This window comes from Nasonia vitripennis, chromosome 4 (assembly GCF_009193385.2).
Source record: "Nasonia vitripennis strain AsymCx chromosome 4, Nvit_psr_1.1, whole genome shotgun sequence".
Lineage (NCBI taxonomy): Eukaryota > Metazoa > Arthropoda > Insecta > Hymenoptera > Pteromalidae > Nasonia > Nasonia vitripennis.
In genome coordinates, this window is record NC_045760.1 from 21,694,887 (window position 1) to 21,715,146 (window position 20,260).

A 20,260-nucleotide genomic window follows, 5' to 3' on the forward strand; every position below is an offset into this window, starting at 1 on the left:
AAATTTATAAAATTTTATTAAATTTTAAAAATTCTAAAAGTTTTGGAATTTTTAGAGGCCAAAGTGCTGTATACTTTCGCTCCTAGGGAAAAAACATTTTCGCCTTAAGATATATGTATATATGTGTGTTTGGATGTGTTTATATGTACATATACACAAAAACACTGAAAAGGCCATTCGCCCAGGCTTGAAAAACTCGACTTTTGCTCCACTTATTCGTAGGCGAAAAGCGCGTTTTCAATGCACGTGTTATGAAAACACTAATTTTGAATTTATTGTACAAATCATATCATCAAAAAGAAGCAAATATATTCTTTCAAAAATCGGAAAATGGCCATAAAATAAACAGAATCATGAAAAAAATCCCTGATTCAGAATCAGAAAATATATTATATGCATGTCTGTTTGAACTCAAAATAATGTATGTATATAACGTATGTACGTTATATACGTACGTTTCTAAATTCTGGAAAAAATCTTCCGGATCATAGTAGCCGGGAAAAACCGTAGCATCGGAACCTAACGGCTGTAATGAATATGAATTATGCGGGCGTTAATCCGACGCTGCTCCAGGTAGTAAAGATCCGTCGCTGCAGGGGTCCTAATTTCGGTGCAAGCGTCATTAGCTTCCTCTACCACTCGGGGCACATACCTGACGCTTGGATTAGGTCCTTCCTAAGGGTCGGAGACTGCGTACGGTCTAATCCAAAGCCGTGTTACGTAAATTTGGCTTCGTCAAGCAAAATTTCTCCAACGGATAAAAGCACTGCAAATTCCACTATAAATGGGCTTACAAGCCACTAAAACAACAGAAAAATCTTGAAAAAGGAAAAACTTAAAAAACCTAAAAGAAACTAAACTTATTCTCGATTTGAATTTTTGATAATCAACATTTGTACTACGCGCCATTACAAAACTTAGATTCACATAGATGATAAGATTCGTTTATAAATAATGTAAATTTAATAAATAATAATTTTTTGTACTAACAACACAGCGTGTTTGCATTTCTTACTGTGAGAAGGAAACTGCAACATGTCAAATTGTATTATGATCGGTTGCATGCTTCTAGAATTATAACGCTGTGCATTTATACGCATACACGCACACAAACATATATACAAACGGAGCAATCCGCTCGGACATTTTATAAAAACGCATAATTTGAACTCCAAAAAACCTCGAAATACGTTTCTATGAAGTATTAGCGGGACTGAAAATTTTACTATTACAAAACTTCTTTTAGGAGAAAGAATAAATTGTACTAGATTTTTTAAAAATACCTAAAAATTGTAATACAATTTTTTTAATTGAAAAAAGCAATTATTTGTTGATTGAAAAATAGTAATTTGTTAATAACAAGAAACTGACTGAAAAGGACAATTGCGTCGTAGACAAAACAAAATAGGTTAGGTAAATTTCAGGTAGTACAAAAGGTAGGGCGACTTACGTAGATGTGTTTTTCTATTTCATGCAAATAAATTTGGAATTTGGATTGACTAAAAATAATTCAAACAATAGCGTAACACGTAAGCAGTAGTAAAAACTGTCCTTAAAAAGTCCTCTCTCCTCTGATAAAAATTACCATTAGCATCAAAAGATTTAAGATCATCTTGAATTTTATCAATTTTAAATGTAATTTTTCGCATGGAGTTTTTGTCGGCTTATATTAACCTATATCGGCCTATAAAGAGTTATATCGCATTTTATCAAGCCCTAATGCAAAAACCGCTGCCCATTTTTTGGCACGTAACTTCCTCCAATTAAATTTATAGTTCCGATAGATAAAATATTTTTCAAATATACAGCATATAAGTGCTAATTTAAAATATTTTCAATGGTAATTATTTTACTATAGTAGCAATTTTCTCAGCAAGACTATGGTGATGTGAAAGATTCAGATGTAGAACGTCGCGGAGCAGAGCAGATGGTATATATCTATATATACGTCTCGTTTGTTGTGTCTGCCGTTCGCGTTATGCTCCAGCTGATACCATGCGTACGTACATTTCTATCGTTTTAAAATGAGCTCAAAATATCGTAAATTTTTCTTGAAAAGTCTTTGAACGCTTACAAAATAATTTAAATTAATTAAGGGGATGTCAGAGTTAAAAACACTGTTTTTCTGTTCCCTATAACTTTGAGAATGAAGCTTTTAATAAAAAATCAAGACCAGAGCGCTATAGCGTTGAGTTTAGTGAATTATTCTACCGAAAGAAAATACCTATCGGACTTTTAGTTTGTGTAAAAGTTGTTGTAAAAATTTTTTTTTTTCTAAGTCGTGAAATACTAAATACCCCGTGGCGGGTTTGCGAAGCTGTAGTTCCAACCTTCCCTTAAATGTTATTTTAATTGTCTTTCTAAGTCATTATCCCCTCTTTCACCCTTTTAAGACAACGACACTCCTAACCTATATAAGCACCCCTACTGAAAAACCTCAGGTGAGAATCAGATGATTCTCGTCTGATTCTCATGTGAAAAGCACGCCAAAATCGTTCGTGATTCTCATACGTTTTTCATACGATTCTCATACGATTCTCTTACGATTCTCATACGATTAAAGTGGTTGAAGATGTATACTTTTTCATACTATATAATACTTAAAATTATTAAAAACTTTTGTATTAGATTTCAGAAACAAAAACGCATGAAAATAGAAATGAATGTATGTTCCAAAAAATATATATTTAGAAGAAAGTTTCAATACAGTTAAAATACAAGTTTTAAATATTTTATTACAAAAATATAAAATATAATATATAATAATTATTTTAAAAACATTTTATTACAAAAATCTAAAATATTAATAGCTTTATATGTGAACACCTTACGGGTGTCCGATTACTACAGGAGAGAAATAACTTTGTTTTATTTAACCTTTAGACTGTCGGGATTTAAACCTTCAAACGGCAAATTAAAAGTGGACAAATGAGTGTCTTGTATCACGTATCAACTATATACAAAGCTCATGTCAGAGGTAGAGCCTATATATAGGCTTTCCAGCAGTCTAAAGGTTAATAGTGCAATAAGTTTGGAAGAGGACAAATGAATCTTAAGTTAAATATCTTCATAAAAATACAAATGGTCATGATGTCAGATGTTGGTACAATAATAGATTCTGCCACGATTCTTTCTACTACTTGTAATGCTTTATAGTGATTTGTAAAGCGGTATCTTGTACGTAAGACATTACAGACCGTAAATTCTTGTTTTAAATTCTCATCTACAACAAAACTAATAATTTGGACAAAACGCTTGTCTTTTAATTGTACATATGAATTATTAGATCGTAACTTAGATTTAATAGAAGATTTGTATAAGCATCCATCTTTTATCATCTTTACATAACATTTTGTTGATTCTTCTGAAAGTTGCAATTTATGAAGTATATCACGGTCAACACAATCACCTCTGCCAAAATACATTACTGAAGATGTTTTATAGTAATTCTGCACTCTCGAAGTTAGAATATCTTCACAGTATATTTTTACTAAAATATTTGCATGGGGGTAAGCGAATTCTTGCAAAGCCGACGTCAGATGATATTAATGAATCTAAGAATTTGTAAAGTAACTCCCTTAGAGCATTTGATTGCTTGTAATAACTGATTGTTAGCAGATTCAAATGAAAATGTAGATTGACACCATAAAGGCCCCCAATTTAATACACTTTTGCAGATATGTAGCATTTGGTGAACATTGAAAGTCATAGATTTTATACCATAATATTCCTCAGTTTTTGCCACAAACTCGTGTAGCATTTCATCAGCTCGATCTAATTCCGTGATATTAATACTACTCTGCAATAATATGTATAAACTTTCAACAAAAAGAAGCCAATGATTTAATAAATTTCTGCTTAAATGCTCAATTAAGAGAGGAACACTATAATACAACACGTAATTTTCCCATTCGCGTGCTTTCCAATCTTTTCTGGCACTCAATGGTCGGCTTAATCTTGAGAGTTGGTGAGGAGCGGTAATTTTACTTATTTTAAAATCTAATTCTTGAATATCATTTTTGCTCATTGATTCAAGATGGTAATTTGTAATTTGTTTTGCGACACCTTCTAAACAGCAGTGAAGATAGTCCGGCACGAATCCAGAAATAATATTAAAATGTGGCAAATTTATAAGTGCTGAAGCGCTTTGGATACCATCAACTGGTCGTTCAGGCGTAGCAACAAACATATCATTAATCGTGCTCTCATGATCTCGGAAAACTAAAGGACTCGTTAATAATGGGTAGCGCATGCTACGTTCAGCCCACTTACCAGGATGTTTGCACCAATTGCATCCACAATGAGCATTGAACTGCTTGCAACCTTGAACCGGAGCCCGAGCAACGGAATCGACGCAACAAGATAAAACGTAGGGCTTAATTAATCGTTGTTCTTCTTTTATGTAACACGATATGCCTTCATTTGTTAATTTATTAAATACATCAACGAATGCTCCTAAAAAAACATTCATATCTGGTTTTATTTTATTAAACCATAATCCACATGTCACTAGTTTCTGCATTCGGTCTTGTTTTGGTAACTCATTTATCATGAGATACACAAGCCAAATAGAATATTTCGAGCATTCAAATTTTGGTGCTCCATCAGTATTCAAGACAGTGGTTAGGTAATTATATTTATTATCTGCAGATAACTGATCTATGAATTTGCGGTATTCCTTTCCATCATAAACATCTTCTATTAGTCCAGCTTTATGAATTCTTTGTTTAACTACGTACTCGTAGTGATTTTCATAAACTTTAAGTAAATCTCGTATCTGTGCAGATGGATCAAGGATCAGAAAGAAACTCGTGTTGCTCGGATTACTTAACTCCAGTTTCACTTCACAAACAGAACAAGTTTTTTGAGATTCAATTTCGCCGAATTTACCAATGTATCCCGAACAAACATGGCATACTGCGTGAAATTCGGCACTTTCTTTAGGGTTTAAGAATTTGTCAACTGCATACTTTGAATCAGGCAAAATCGGAGTTTCCAAAAATATATTAACAAATTTAAATAAATTGTTCATGCCATTTACTGATAAATGATTAGATAAACAAAACTTTAAAGCCATTAATAATAATTCCCCCTTTGTTATGTTAACTGAACTTGTAATAGGTTTGAAAAAATCTTCACTTTCTACCAACTCTTGTAAATTTTCAGGATATTTACTTGACTGAAAAACCCTAAGTTCTTGGTTATCTTCCGTTAAAAAGTGGGGTAGGTATTCAGCTAAATTGAGATCATCCGATTTATCATTACAGCAACTTTGAAAAATTATATATACATTCATGTTATAAATTTTGATAAGTTAAAAGCAATAAATAGATTTTTAACATTATTGTGAATTATTTATAAATTGGATTGAAATAAATATAGTATATTGTGTATCCACGTCGCAAAGTGAGCGTGATTTTTTAGAATGAGTGTACAAATTTCGGTTTTGAGACGTATGCATGGATTTTTGCATTTGTCATGATTACGAAACGAAAATTTTCAAAATATCAAACAATAGAATTTTCAATATATAACAGAAAACTTGCAGTTAGAAACCAACTTTCATCAACGGGCAAAGATGTTGGAAGCAGGTAAAATAAATATTTTTATTCCACATCCCAAACGAAAAGCCACCTTTTGCACCTGATAAGCGGGGCGAAAGTAGCATATTTTTCCCGCAAACTGGTTTTGCGGGGCGAAAGTAAAATCAGCGGGGCGAAAGTAAAATTAGCGGGGCGAAAGTAAAATCAGCGGGGCGAAAGTAAAATTATCGGGGCGAAAGTAAAATCAGCGGGGCGAAAGTAAAATCAGCCGGGCGAAAGTAAAATTTAGCGGGGCGAAAGTAAAATTTAGCGGGGCGAAAGTAATTTTTTTCAAAAATTTCAAAAATGTCAATAAATTAAAAAATTTTTTAATTTTTTCGACCCCACTTTTCAGGAACAAAAAGTGGCCTTTTGGTCGAGAGTGGAATAAAATACTATATGCAACACGGGACAAAAGTAGAGTTTTCCCTTGGGTGATTGTACTGCCCTTACGAGAATATTTTTCCAGAGGGCGCGTTTACTGCCCGAGCGAAGCGAGGACAGTAAGCACCCGAGGGAAAAATCTTCTACTTTTGCCCCTTGTTGCATAATGTACTATTTTTCTACAAATTTCGAACAATGTGAAGTTGTTTTGACCCCGCTTTTTAACACCAACAAGTGGTCTTTCGGTCGAGAGTGGAATAAAATACTATTTGTAACAGGAGGCAAAAGTAGATTTTTCTCCTAGGTGATTGATAATATATATTTGATTATACTGCCCGCGGGAAAAATCTACTTTCGCCCCTTGTTACATAATGTACTATTTCCGTGCTCAATACGACAAAACAATGCGAACGCCGTGTTTGAGTTACCTCTGCTAACAGTTGGAGATAAGAACAGATTAAAATATCAAAATGGAGCACGAATACCGATTAAAATAGATTAAATGCCGATTAAAATCGATTAATTTAATCTATTTTAATCAGTATTTGTGCTCCATTTTGATATTTTAATCCGTTCTAATCTCCCGACTGTTAGCAGGGACAAAAGTGTTATAATTTGTAATTATATTTGTAATTTCGTGATTAATCACGTGAATAATTCTCTATTATATTATCATATAATCAATTGATCGATAATATTACGTCATTTATCACGTGATTAATCACTTCCCTGTCAATATTTACATCAAATTTTACATCAAATTTTATGTAAATATTTTGAACTGTTACATGTACAATTTCACATGCACGAATAAAATTGTAAAACTTTACATAAAGTTTTATAATTTTGTTGATGTTTGTGAAACTTTACATGTAAAAGTTCAAAATCTTTACATAAAATTTGATGTAAAATTTGATGTAAATATTTTTAACAGGGTTGATTTTTTTATTAGGGTTAAGGGTACCTAACCACCTTAAATTATCAACAAATGAAAATTAGAAATTTAATTTTAAATGTACTGAAGTTATTTAAATAAAAAAGTTATTTAAATAAAAAATGTTAACTTGATAAAACTATGAAAACCACTTTTACATACACCGGATACAAGGTATGATATGTTTTCGGAGTCCACAATTCATAATTATTTATTTTTCCGGTCCATAATTAGGTTAGGTACTAGAGACTTTCTACTAGAACTCTCAAGTTTGACAAATTTATTATGATATATTTTTTCCTCACAGTATTAATTAAATATACTTTAAAATTGGTAGTAAATGTCAAAATTTGAAAATTAAATTAATTTAAAAAAGTTATCTGTATTTTAAATATGTCATTTTCTTATTTTTTTTACAAATTTTTTGCTTGATTAGTGATATATTATGGATGAATTTTTAAAATTATTAAATTAATTTTCAAGTTCTAATATTCACTACCACAGTTTATATGCTTCAAATTGAACTGCAAAGTTTTAGTGCTCCACGATGCCTCTAACTCAAATAAGTCTTGGGCTGGAAAATATCAATCTGATATAAGTATAAATTTACAACTTTTTTATGAACAATTGAAGGTACGTAGAACAACTTTTTTATCAACAATTGAAGGTACGTTGAAATTATTAAAATAAGTATTAAACTTGTAAGCAGAAATATATAAATTATTTTTGATTATGTCGTATCTTTTACATTAAATAATAAAACAATAAAAAAAAAACAAGGGATTATGATTTTAACATTGTAAATAAAGATAAGCTTATAAATATAAATTAAAAAATACATCAACCCGTGACTCGCAATATGAAAGTGGGATATTTTTTAGAATTATTCTTTCAACTAACTTATATTAAATTTTGTTCCTACAATTTTCTTTTTGAGAAATTGATATCTTTGTATAAAAAATCAATAACTTACATTATTAATGTTGTTTGCTTTATCAGAATTGTAATCATGAACATAATCTATTAAAACTTCCTCGTCTTCATAGGAACTGTCATTCTTAACCTCCTCCTGTAAAATTATAAAACTTAATTATAAAATAATATAAAAATATACATTTTTTTAGAATTTTAATATATAATTGCAAATATAATAATATATTAATAATAATTTAGATAATAATAATATTAATAATTTACCTTAAATTGATGCAATGCATGAGGATTGATGGCTGCTTTATACCTTTGGGCTGTTCTTTTTGTGATGCCTTCGTCACCAATTTCTAACTGTCTTTTATATCTGTCCATGTTATAAATTTTTAGACTTTTTCTGCTTTTCTCTTCGTACTTCTTAACTTACTTTTATTACAAAGAATCATGTATGTACATAGAAGCACTGGAACTTCAATAAAATGAAAATAGATTAAATTGTTGCTACTGTTCTTATTGTATTTTTTCCGTTGTATGATGCAATTAACATACTAAATAAAACCCTTTTTTATAAAATTTATTATTGCAATCTTCTGATAATAGATGATAAGTACAAGATATGTGTATATGGACTAGATGGCGGCTTCCGGTAGGTTGACAACAGCTTTTATTCACACGTAATTTTCATACAGTTTTCTGATATATTTCTTACTTGTCGAGTGATATTTTTTAGCGGATGAGACCCTTTGATCGGCTCTCAAGCATTAGCCCAAAAAAAAAAATCGCACTATTCCGGAAGAATTCCTAACCTCAAAAGAAGACAGTGCTGGGGAACCATCATTCATCTCAGTATTTTCGCTGTGGATTTAACATGAATACCAAGCGATATCGTCTTCAAAGAGACAGGGCCGTTGTCAGCTTCATCGCAGTCGGCAGACGTTCGACAATCGACTTCAAGTTGTCGACTCATATTCCGAAGCATCGACTTTCAGGTTAGATCTGTGTATATATCTATATCGCTCAGTAAGTGCACAGTGTAGATGCCCCACGTTAGGTGGCAGCACCTCCCGACTGCGGAGAGAGAGAGAGAGAGAGAGAGAGAGAGAGAGCAGCCATGCTGCGAGCGAGCGCCGACGCCGCAGCAGAGTTCCGCAGACCACGGTACAAGTCGGTTGAGCTGGAGAGAGAGAGAGGAGAGAATAAAGTTATTGTTCAGGAGAAGAGTGTTCAATCTCTGGCCTAGCCTAGACGTACTCTTCCTACATTGGTGACCCCGACGCAGGCTTCTCGACGACGAGTCAACGAGCGCCGACGAGAAGAAGAAGAAACGCACATCTCGGCAAGTCTCTCCAGCCGCGGAGTCTTTGTCTCGCACGTCGCGGACAAAGACATTTTGCGATTGCGTCATTCTTCACGCACATCGCACACTCCCGTGTGCACGCTGGCACGCCGGTGCACACGCGGAGCATTATCGACAACCAAGTCGATCTCCTCGACACACGTCTTTTCGTGTCGAGAGCGGCAGCAACAAGTCCTAGCGAACATGTCCCGCCGTCACTTTGAGCTATACGCGCGCAGGCACGCCGGCGCGTATAGTCTCCCCGCAACTATACGTTGCACAACGTGGAAGCCCTCGCCGATGGACTAAATCTTCTGCGCAAAGCCACCGTCACCGGCGCCTTCTCATCGTCAAGGCCGTGACCTTTGGCGCTCTCCAACAAAGGATTTGCGTAAAGCCATCGACACCGGCGCCTTTTGTCCACCCAACCAACACCTCCTCATCGGCAGCAGTAGTGGTGGAATTGTAGCGTCGTGTCTGGCGAGACGTGCGAAAATCTCACACTCAGGTAATTTAGTGCGCGCGAGCGAAATTTCACCGCAAAGCCGCGATCTTGGTTACGAAGCGGCTCTGATTCCGAGAACTGTGTGTGCGAATCGCAACAGTTCGTCGAAGTCACGCATACGTTGCGTCAATGAATAGATTCAGTAAATCTACATATTTTTTTTTAGAGTGCGTAATTAATACAAGCGTGTGATCTTCTTTTAGTTTCATAAGGCTTAGGGCACGTCAGGCCTCTCACGTGCAGACACGTTGCTTCCTTCTCCCGGACGTTGGTTCACGCAGAAGGAACAACAATCATCTCTAGTTGAGAGAGTCCTCTTACACACGCCGCAAGGTCAACTCAGCGCCGCGGCATATACAGGTTACAAACTTTAATTCCATAATTTTACGTTTCCTATCTAGGAACTTTGTGATTTCAATCATTTTCCTCTTTTATCAAATAAACAAACGATGATAATAAATAAATTCAAGCAACAGGCTCCCTCGCAAACAGACGCTGTTGCTTCCTCCTCCCGGACGTTGGTTCACGCAGGAGGGACAACACGTCTTTTCCGAGAGCCACGTCGTTTGGCAACGCAGCGTAGCGTTAGCCTTTGCATTTGCACCTAGCAATAAGTTAATTTAGTTGGCGGTTGAACAAGTCTTTGCCTTGCTAATGTATGTACCTGCGAGTACACTTTAGTCTATTAATAATTTTGTACGGCTTGTTTCAACGTAGAGTTAGGCTGGTCGTTGCACCCCACCGTTCATGAGCGATAACGAGTCTAGCTTACAATTAAGGTCGGGCAAGCTAGTCCCCAAGACTTTCCTTCCTATTTCGCGTAATTCAAGGTCACTCAGAAGACCCGGGAAAATGTCGTTATTCCACTCTCCAGTCAAGACAACGAATACAAGTACCAGCAACGAGAGCACTCAGGATGCCACCACGAGCGACAGCCAACCAAGTATCTCTCCATCGCTCACCACCCACGTTAATTCGGGTTCATTACCGAGCACTTCGTCAAACACGATTTTTGACTACGTAGAGGTAACAAATATGGCAACCGGCTTTGGCCAGCAACCCAACGGTACGGCAAACGCCTTTCAAGATGGCTTTCGCCAACCACCTGGTACCATAGCGGAAGGCTTTGACTTCAGTGGAGTGAGCCAGCGATCAAATTTTCCAACTTCAACTTCGTACTTCTGGCCCTCAAGCACCACTAGCACCATTACCAACTACACTGGTGCCACCAACAAAAACAGGCCCTCAGACGGCCAGCGACGAGCGCCTAATGCCGACCAAATCCTGGAATCGATCGACCAGAAAATTGACAGCAAGATGGATGAATTTAAAAGGTACATGGAGGAATGCTTCGCCTCGTGGTCGCAGAAGCAACCCACGAATCACGTCATTGAAAACAAGGCTGTAATGACAACGACCTCGACCTTCGCAAGCTCGTCACTGGCAACGACAACAACTGCTAGCACTACCTGCTATAGTTTTTCCAGCTGGACGCCCAACGTCTTCGGCAACATTCCCTCAACTGGTCACACCTTTCAGCCTGACCTGCCTTTTGCTTCACGTAGCAATTCAGGAGCAGATTTCCAACAACGAAATCAGTTTCAAGGAAACTCCATGCTTGGACAGCCACACTGCCTTCCAACGGCACCAAGCACCAAGCATCTACAATTCTGGAACTTCCACAAACACGATCCTCAAGGATGGTTCAAGCAATTGGAAGATCTGTTCTTGACTCACAACGTCCATGACGACGAAGCCAAATTCAACTTCGTCGGCACACGCTTGAGTCAAGACATTCATCACGAGCTCCAGTACAAGATGAACACTCTTGTTAGAGGCTGCAAATATGAGGAACTAAAAAAAATTCTCACGGATAAATATGCTGAGACTCCGGAGCAACAATTAGACAGGCTTTTCAAAGGTCTGGAAATTGGTTGTAAGCGACCATCAGACTTCCTCGCTGAACTGCTCAGCCTAGCGCAGGACCGAGTGCCCAGAGATACAGTAATTTCGCTCTGGAAAAGCCGTCTTCCAGCACAAATACGACTGATGGTTTGGAACTACAAAGAAGAAGCAGAACTTGTCAAAAGCGCAGATATGGCCTTCGACATCCTTCAACAGTCACACAACATCAGTGCTTTGAAGGACAATAACCAGCCTGCCGCCTACCCGGTCGACAAGTTCGAACAACTATTAGCTGCACTTCAGAAGACAATCAATCCTGAACAGCAAGGTCGTTCTAGGCCAAACAAGCGTCACAACAGGTCTCGTACTAATTCAAAGAATAGACGCGATTCGACCTCGGGCAGATCAAAATCCAAGCCGCGCTATTCCAACAACACAAACTTTTGCACCTTCCATCGGAAATTTGGCAAGGAAGCGTGTAATTGTCAGCTGCCGTGTACTTGGAAACGTGGCCCCGGTCAGGAATACAAGATAAGGCAGCCAAAAGAAACGGACAAACAGGAAAAGTAAAGAATCCTGCTGTCGAGGAGACTGACAGCCGGTCCAACCTCACCGCACGTCTCCACGTGAGAGACAATCTCTCAAATGAAGTCTTCCTGATAGACACCGGCGCGGACATTTCCGTAGTCCCCAAGCCAGACAATTGGCAAGGTAAGCCAGCTGACCTCAAGCTCTATGCGGTCAATGGCTCTACTATCAACATTTATGGCGTCAAACGTCGCGAGTTGGACGTTGGCCTACCATACAAAATCGCTTGGAACTTCACCATAGCGGATGTTCCGCATTCAATCATAGGAGCCGATCTCCTGAAGCATTACCATCTTCTGCCAGATCTCAAGCTCAAGAGACTGGTAGATGGAAATCAGTTTACGCACGCTCCCGCTTTCGTCAAGTCAGTGCAGCCAGTGCAAATTTCCTTTTTGGCTCCGAACCATAAATACGCACACATCGTGAACAAATATCCCCAAGTCTTTGGCCCTGACCAGTTCAGAACGGTCAAGAAAAAGGGAGTTTTTCACCACATTGTCACCAAGGGCCAGCCAGTCTCGCAGCGAGCCCGTCTTCTCGCTCCAGCGAAGCTCAAGGCAGCGAAGCAGGAATTTCGGAAATGGTGCGAGCTGGGCATCTGCCGGCCTTCCAACAGTGCATGGGCCAGTCCACTTCACATGGCGCTGAAGAAAAACAACCAATGGCGTCCTTGCGGCGACTTTCGCAAATTAAATCTAATCACAGTCCCGGATCGTTACCCGATTCCGCACATGCATGATTGCATGACCTTCTGCCACGGCAAGAAGATTTTCTCGGCCCTAGATCTACGCCAAGCCTACCATCAAATCCCGGTAGCACCAGAAGATGTGCCCAAGACGGCAATAATTACACCTTTTGGACTTTATGAATTCCTAGTTATGACTTTTGGCTTTCGAAATGCCTCACAAACCTTCCAGCGTTATATTCCCTCGGCGTTGGGAGACCTAGACTTTGTCTTCGTCTACTTAGACGACATTCTTATCGCTTCCACGTCTGAAGAAGAGCACCAGAAGCACTTAGATATAGTGCTCAATCGCCTCAACGAGTACGAGCTGCAGGTAAATCTGGAGAAATGCAGTCTCGGGGTTTCAGAACTCGTTTTCCTGGGTCACCTCATCACGCCTAACGGTTTCAAACCTAACCCAGAGAAAGTTAAGGCGATTCAAGAATTTCCATTACCACGGACCATCGAAGAATTAAGAAGATTCTTAGGTCTTGTGAACAGCTATAGGCGTTTACTCGCGCACGCTGCCGAGACACAACGCCCTCTTAATGAATTCTTAAAAGGTGCCAAGAAGAAAGACAAACGCCCAGTTCCCTGGACTCCGGAAGCTGAGGCTGCTTTCCGCAAATGCAAAGAGGATCTCTTCAACTTAGGTTTCACAGCTTTTCCCAGTGAAAACGCTGAACTGCGCCTCATCACAGATGCTTCCGATACCGCAATGGGAGCGGCCCTCGAGCAACGCTCGGATGATGCCTGGCAACCCTTGGCATTCTTCTCGCAGAAGTTCTCTCCTGCGCAAATGAAATACGCCACTTATGACAGGGAACTAACGGCAATTTATGAAGCAATTCGTTACTTCCATCACTACCTTGAAGGAGCAGAATTTAAAATTCATACGGATCACAAGCCTTTGATCTACGCTCTTCAGCAGAGCCACGACAAAATACCAGCAATTCGCTCACGCAGATTGTCATATATCGCCCAGTATAACACGGAGATTCTTTATCTCCCAGGGGAGGAGAATGACGTTGCTGACGCACTGTCAAGAATCAACGCTTTCACATCTCCTGCATTTTTCAACTGGAGCGATCCTGAACTCTTGGCTGATCCACAAGTCAGGGAAGTCCTCGCTAACATCAACGCTTTCAAGCTGCCAACACTGTTCGACGCCAAACAACTCAGCGAGGAACAGGGAAAGGACGAATAGCTAAAAGAAATTCTGCAACCGCCGGACCACCCCTTAAAGCTGCACAAACTTACGTGGGGATCCGCGCACGCAGCATTTTACTGCGACATCTACGAGAACGTCATTCGTCCATACCTTCCCAAGAAATTGAGAAAGGAAGTTTTTAACAACTTTCACTCACCCTCGCATCCCGGAGTCAAAGTCACAACCCGACTCATCCACCAGCAGTATTTGTGGCCGAACATGAGTCGCGACATCGCCTCTTGGTGCAAAGCATGCACAGCATGTCAGCAATCTAAAGTGACCAAACACAATAAGTTTTTGCCCAGGCATTTCATTGCTCCAGATGCTAGATTCGATCACGTCCATTTGGATCTCGTAGGCCCCTTCGCCCACAGCAACGGCTACACGCATCTCCTCACCATCATCGATCGCTACACGAGATGGCCAGAGGCAATACCAATTACAGATACCACTGCGGCTACGGTAGCTCGTGCTTTTCATGACAACTGGATCTGTCGTTACGGTTCACCCACGACGATCACTACAGATCAGGGTGCCCAGTTCGAATCCAAATTGTTTTCAGAATTATTATCGATCCTAGGAATCAACAGGATCAGAACCTCGTCGTATCATCCTGCTTCCAACGGCATGGTGGAGCGTCTCCACCGAGACATCAAGTCAGCTCTCATATGCCACGGAGACAACCAAAACTGGGTTCGTTTACTGCCCACAGTCATGCTTGGACTACGCACGCGCATCCGTTTAGACACCGATGCTAGTCCAGCTGATTTAGTTTTCGGCAAGTCAATGAGGATTCCCGGTGATTTCTCTCCCTTCACCAACGAAGAGCCGAACGTTCGTGTCTTCTACAACGAATTTTGTGATTACATAAGACAACTGAGACCAGTTCCAGTTAATCACAAGACAGCTACCAAGCCATTCACACATCAAGGTTTAGATACCTGTACACACGTCTGGTTACAGGAAAAACCTATTAAACCTGCATTGACGCGGCCCTATACTGGCCCTCACAAAATAATTTCGCGCAATCTAGCGAACCACACCTTTAACATAGATAAGGATGGCACTGTCAAAACAGTCAACATTGAACGGGTGAAGCCCGCGTTCATCCTGCAAGATGATCCCGACGGCACTAAGGAAAATACCACTCCTGAACCGATCAGGATTCCTTCACCGACGGATATTAACCGCATTCAACCAGCAGACGACACACGTCCAGCACCCCTCACCACTGATCCGGTGGATCACCCTATTCCTTCCCCACAACCTCATACACCCAAACGTACGAAGTTCGTGCCGAACATTTTAAAAAGGAATAGGCATTCGGACTCGATTCTGTTACAAAACGAGACTTCTAAGAAACGAATCTCTTTCGCTCGTAAACCTCAAGTCAGAACGTTCGTTTCAGAAACTCAACCAAAGAACAAATTAGATTTAGTATACATTGTTAACACGTTACGAGAAATTTTCTCACGTTAGTCAAGCTCATTTGCGCTGGGGTGTAGCGAATAAGTCCTCTCACGCTCTTTACTTATTTAATTTATCTAATAATCATTATTTAAACGTCTAGTCATGGACAAGGTCAGAGAAGCTCGAACACAGCTGCAGGCATACAGAAATGCCTCTTCCGATGAGCAGCTGAGTGCGGATTGCTTTCGAGTTGATTTAGACCTCGAGCAATTCGAAGTCTTCCTTCAGCAAGCCCTCGAGCATCGCGAAACACGAGCACTCACCACCAGATACGCGAGTTCGTCAAATTTTCCGGTCATCCAAGATGCTCAAGTTCCTCAATTGTTCGTTAACAACAAACCCGTATTGCGACTTTTCCTGCGTGACATCCTGTATCGCGTTACTAGGAAAAAGCTCTACGAATGCTTGTCAGCACAAGGGTGCACCGATTTTTCCATAGATAGTCTTAAGAATACAAGAAAGGGTCGCGGTCATTTCTTGCAAGTTGCTGTCATCCTCATGCGCTATTCAGATCAAATCTTGTAAAAAAGAACTGACTTTCACAGATCCTAGAGGCAGAGTCTCATACATCAAAACGAGACCCGATCAATTCACTCAGCAAGAACCTTTACCGAGCACTCAGCCTGCATTCAACAAATTAACGCTTCTACCCACTCCTCTTGTAGACATTTTACAATGTGGAGATGTGATCAAACGCTTAGCTCACTATCTTACTTACAATAATTTCCTAAATCTTTACACAGATTGCCATGATGACCCCCAATTCCATGGCACAGCACTTCCATTCGACTCTGAATAGAATGCTTGAGGATGTCAATAACTTCAAATTCACTAGTATTTCATTCAATACTTCAGTCAATATAATAGAAATTCCGTTTATTAACAAATTGTTATGGCGCTGCGTCAGCCACAGGCCCATTCCCGACAAGTATCTTCGTCTGCGCGAAATGGACCTATCAGCTGTCACTGTCTCTAAGAAAACTTTCGACTTACTCTCGGACAGTTTTGCAATAAACAAACTCACGTTGGGCAGCACTCCAGGTGGGTGCGACGAATTTCTAACAATAACCAACTTAGAATCACTGAACTTTATAAATAACAAAAATTTATCGCTTAAGTTTTTAACCAGAGAAAAATGCAGTTCTCTGCGTTCTCTATCGTTTAACAACTGCCAAGAAGTGCCTATCGAACGTCTGTTCGACTTCGTAAAAAACAATACACACCTTGCAGAATTAAATTTCTCAGATTCTCAAGGTAGAAAGAGACACACAGTCGATCTTATTATGTCAATGTTCTCACCGTCCAATGTCACTGAAGCATTTAACTTCAATTATTCAGCTTGTAAAGTATTCCGTACTGAGATCATTCCTCGAGTAGTATTCTTGCGTACGAATGCTCTCAGGACACTCAATCTCGAAAACAACGACTATTTCAAAGGTTTTGTTACAGACATCATAGACAATGCGCCAAACCTAGTCGAGTTGAACTTATTAGGATTGGACTTCAATTATCCGTTACTTCTTTCAAATTTACCTCAATTACGGTCGATCCGGATAAATTACAACTACCATATTGTAAATGCACTCATCAGTGCTGGTCCTAAACAAACCTTTGAAGTACTCATAAACAATACGTGGGGAAAGAAAAGAACTCGAGTAATCAACCTAGCTAACTTAGCTGGAGTGATTCACGCCTGCGAACAAATAGATTTTAAGTTTGTTAACTGTCGAATCAATGTTCCGACGCACGTTCGCCAAGATCTCGCTACACACGGCGTTAGTCTACGAGCGTTAGACAATACTGTCTCTTTACTAAAGACTTTGTAAATACTTTAAGTTCATATTAATAAGTTCATACCGCGAGTTGTTACCATTAGAATTTACACAATCGTTATATTGTAATCTCAGATTCTAATATCTTTAGTTTTAATCATAACTTCTGTAAACGCTCTCCAGCTACTGACACTTCGCAATCGCAAAAAAATGTTGTAATCTCTCTCCGTCATAATTTCATTGATCATAATAATAAAAATACTTTTCAGTCTTTTTTTTTCCTTTTCGGGGGGGAGTACTGTAGGTGCCCCACGTTAGGTGGCAGCACCTCCCGACTGCGGAGAGAGAGAGAGAGAGAGAGAGAGAGAGAGAGAGAGAGCAGCCATGCTGCGAGCGAGCGCCGACGCCGCAGCAGAGTTCCGCAGACCACGGTACAAGTCGGTTGAGCTGGAGAGAGAGAGAGGAGAGAATAAAGTTATTGTTCAGGAGAAGAGTGTTCAATCTCTGGCCTAGCCTAGACGTCCTCTTCCCACACACAGAATCATCGCGCCACTGCGTTCGAGTTTCAACTTTCTGCCACAAAAGTGCAGCATCATCGCGACTCAAATTCTTCAAGCATCAGTTGGCTACACTGATTGGGTTTTGCGCAGGCGCAATCTAGTCTTCAGCGCGCGAATTTTGAATTTTTTCGTAGGGCGCGAAGTTTAAAATTCGATTTCGAAATTTGAATTCTCTGACAAACAGTATTACTATTACTATTGCAATTATCTTTCTAGTCATAACTGTCCTTATATTATTTATTATATTTACTTATTATATTTATTATATAACCTAGGTTTACTATTAATTGTTAAAAATGACACGAGATTCATGCAAAATATTCAAAAAGATAACTCGCCCAGGCGGTATAATTTAAAATTGTAAAAATTGTTCTGCAACATATCACAATGTTTGCATGGCCTGGCATATTGTAAACAAAACAAATTAGATATACCAGGCGTGTTACGTAAGAAATAGAAGCAATAACTCTATTAGAACACAAAAGATTATTTCGAGGGTGGACAAGGACAAAGACGAAAATAAAGATAAAGATACCAAAGATAACAAAGATAATAAAGATGTAGATAATAGTAAAAATTTAAATAGTGACAAAAATGATCGAAATAATACTGTTAATAATACTGCTGATACTGTTAATACGGTTCATAATACTGTGAACGGCACCGAAGTATGTAATGCTGGCGATAACAGTACCGATTATGCGGATAACGTCAGCGCTGACGGTAATAGTGCTGATTTAGCTCTTTCTGCTTCGACTCCAACCGTCTGTGCCAGCAAAATTGCTGTTAGGAAGAACGCCCAAGCAAAATTATCAGCGGATATAGGTGCTCTGCACGACTGTTCAATGCCGTCATCAATGCTCGACCTTTTTAGCAACCAGTTCGATCTCCTTGAGGGGACAGTCGGCGATCTAAGGACTCTTCTTTGTGGGGAAGCTTGATGCCATTAGTCAGATCAGACCCTGGCCTAGCGGCATCAGAAATGATCGATAGACTGGTGGATACGGTCTCGTCACTTGAGGAGAAAGTGTAATGCAAAACTCTAAGCTGGAAGAGTTGCATGATGGTCGCTTTCTGCTCTCTCAAGAGAATAAGATACTTAAAGATAAATTGGAGGAGCTTACGCAAGTAATGCTCAAAGTGGAAAATTTTGTTGATGGTGCTCGGTCTGGCAGGGATGATGGTAGTTCTAATACTAGTCCTAGTAATAGTACCGGTGGTGATGCGAATAATAATAACAACAGCATGCGCAATAACAACGAGTGTGATTTCGATGCATCACGTGTTTTCGTCTCGCTTAGGGACATTGAGTCCGCTGATGCGAATACGGGCGCAAGCGCTTCCACGTCGACTGATACAGACGATTTTGAGGTCTGTAAAAGTCGACGTCGCATTCGGGGTCGCAAGTGTAGGGGGAGGGTTTGCGAACACTCTGCTGGCGGGCAATCCTCTTCAACGGACGGGCTGAGCAGTGTTGAGCCCACCACAGAAATAATTGTCTCTAATATTTTTGATGGTTCCGAGCAAGAGTGTGGAGACGTGGCCCACGCAATTCTCGGCATTGTTCTACCCTCCGTTGCAAGGGATGATATTAGATCTACGCGTTTGCTGCGTGCAAATGCAAATGCAAATGACGACAGCGGGCGCCTATCACCGTGGGTTGTCCGTCTTTTGAGCGGCGCCGTTGTGAAGGAGATAGTGAGAGCGAAACACAGGATCACTGGCCTCAATACGCGGCATATCAAAGTCTCGCATATGCCTTCGGAAACGAGTAATAGCCTGGTACAGAGTAAAATCTTTATAAATGAAATGTTAAGTAAAGAATTATTTTTGCAATTTAATAGTCTGAAAAGTTTCTGTTACAATGCCGCTACCCTAAGCGGGTCTTGGGCGTTGTCGTCCAGATCGGACGGGTGGGTGCCTATCACCACTACACAGCGCGTCCTTAGGTTGCGGATAGAGGAACAGCCCCTGAGAAAGAGGTTAGCTGCGAATAAATTGAATAAGCAGCCGCGGACAGCCGATAGGAACAGGCGTGGGTGTGATGAGCCCACACTGTCGAACGCATTCATCTAGAAACACTACGCAAGCACCACAACAACAAAAACACTTCACATTATCTCTTATCTCTCAATCTATCTCTTTCATCACACATTACAAAAATGGGCAAAAATCCTGCTGCCGAGGAGGATGCGGGAGCGATGACAACTGCCCCGAAAGGGGATGTGTAGAATGATTCGTCACCTGGTCTTACGCGGTAACGATGCCAGCGAAGGCGCGCTGCCTTGCAGGGGGGCGTTAGGATGCGAGAATGAAACCGTAGTGTGTCTGACGACGAATTGACACTGTCCTCGTCAAAG

General features: G+C 39.8%; 1 protein-coding gene across 1 annotated transcript; it reads left to right on the top strand.

Annotated features, from left to right (window-relative positions):
- Positions 1-8,354: 8,354 nt before the first annotated feature.
- Positions 8,355-17,833, top strand: LOC116417174. The gene is made up of 3 exons (XM_031928863.2): positions 8,355-9,674; positions 9,875-10,031; positions 15,669-17,833. The coding sequence occupies exon 3, from the start codon at positions 16,318-16,320 to the stop codon at positions 17,392-17,394; it is 1,077 nt and encodes a 358-aa protein (XP_031784723.1). The 5' UTR covers positions 8,355-9,674; positions 9,875-10,031; positions 15,669-16,317; the 3' UTR covers positions 17,395-17,833.
- The last annotated feature ends 2,427 nt before the right edge of the window (positions 17,834-20,260 follow it).

What these genes read in the sequence shown, in the direction of transcription:
- LOC116417174 (XM_031928863.2), top strand. Translation starts at nt 16,318, where the DNA reads ATGATGACCCCCAATTCCATGGCACAGCACTTCCATTCGACTCTGAAT.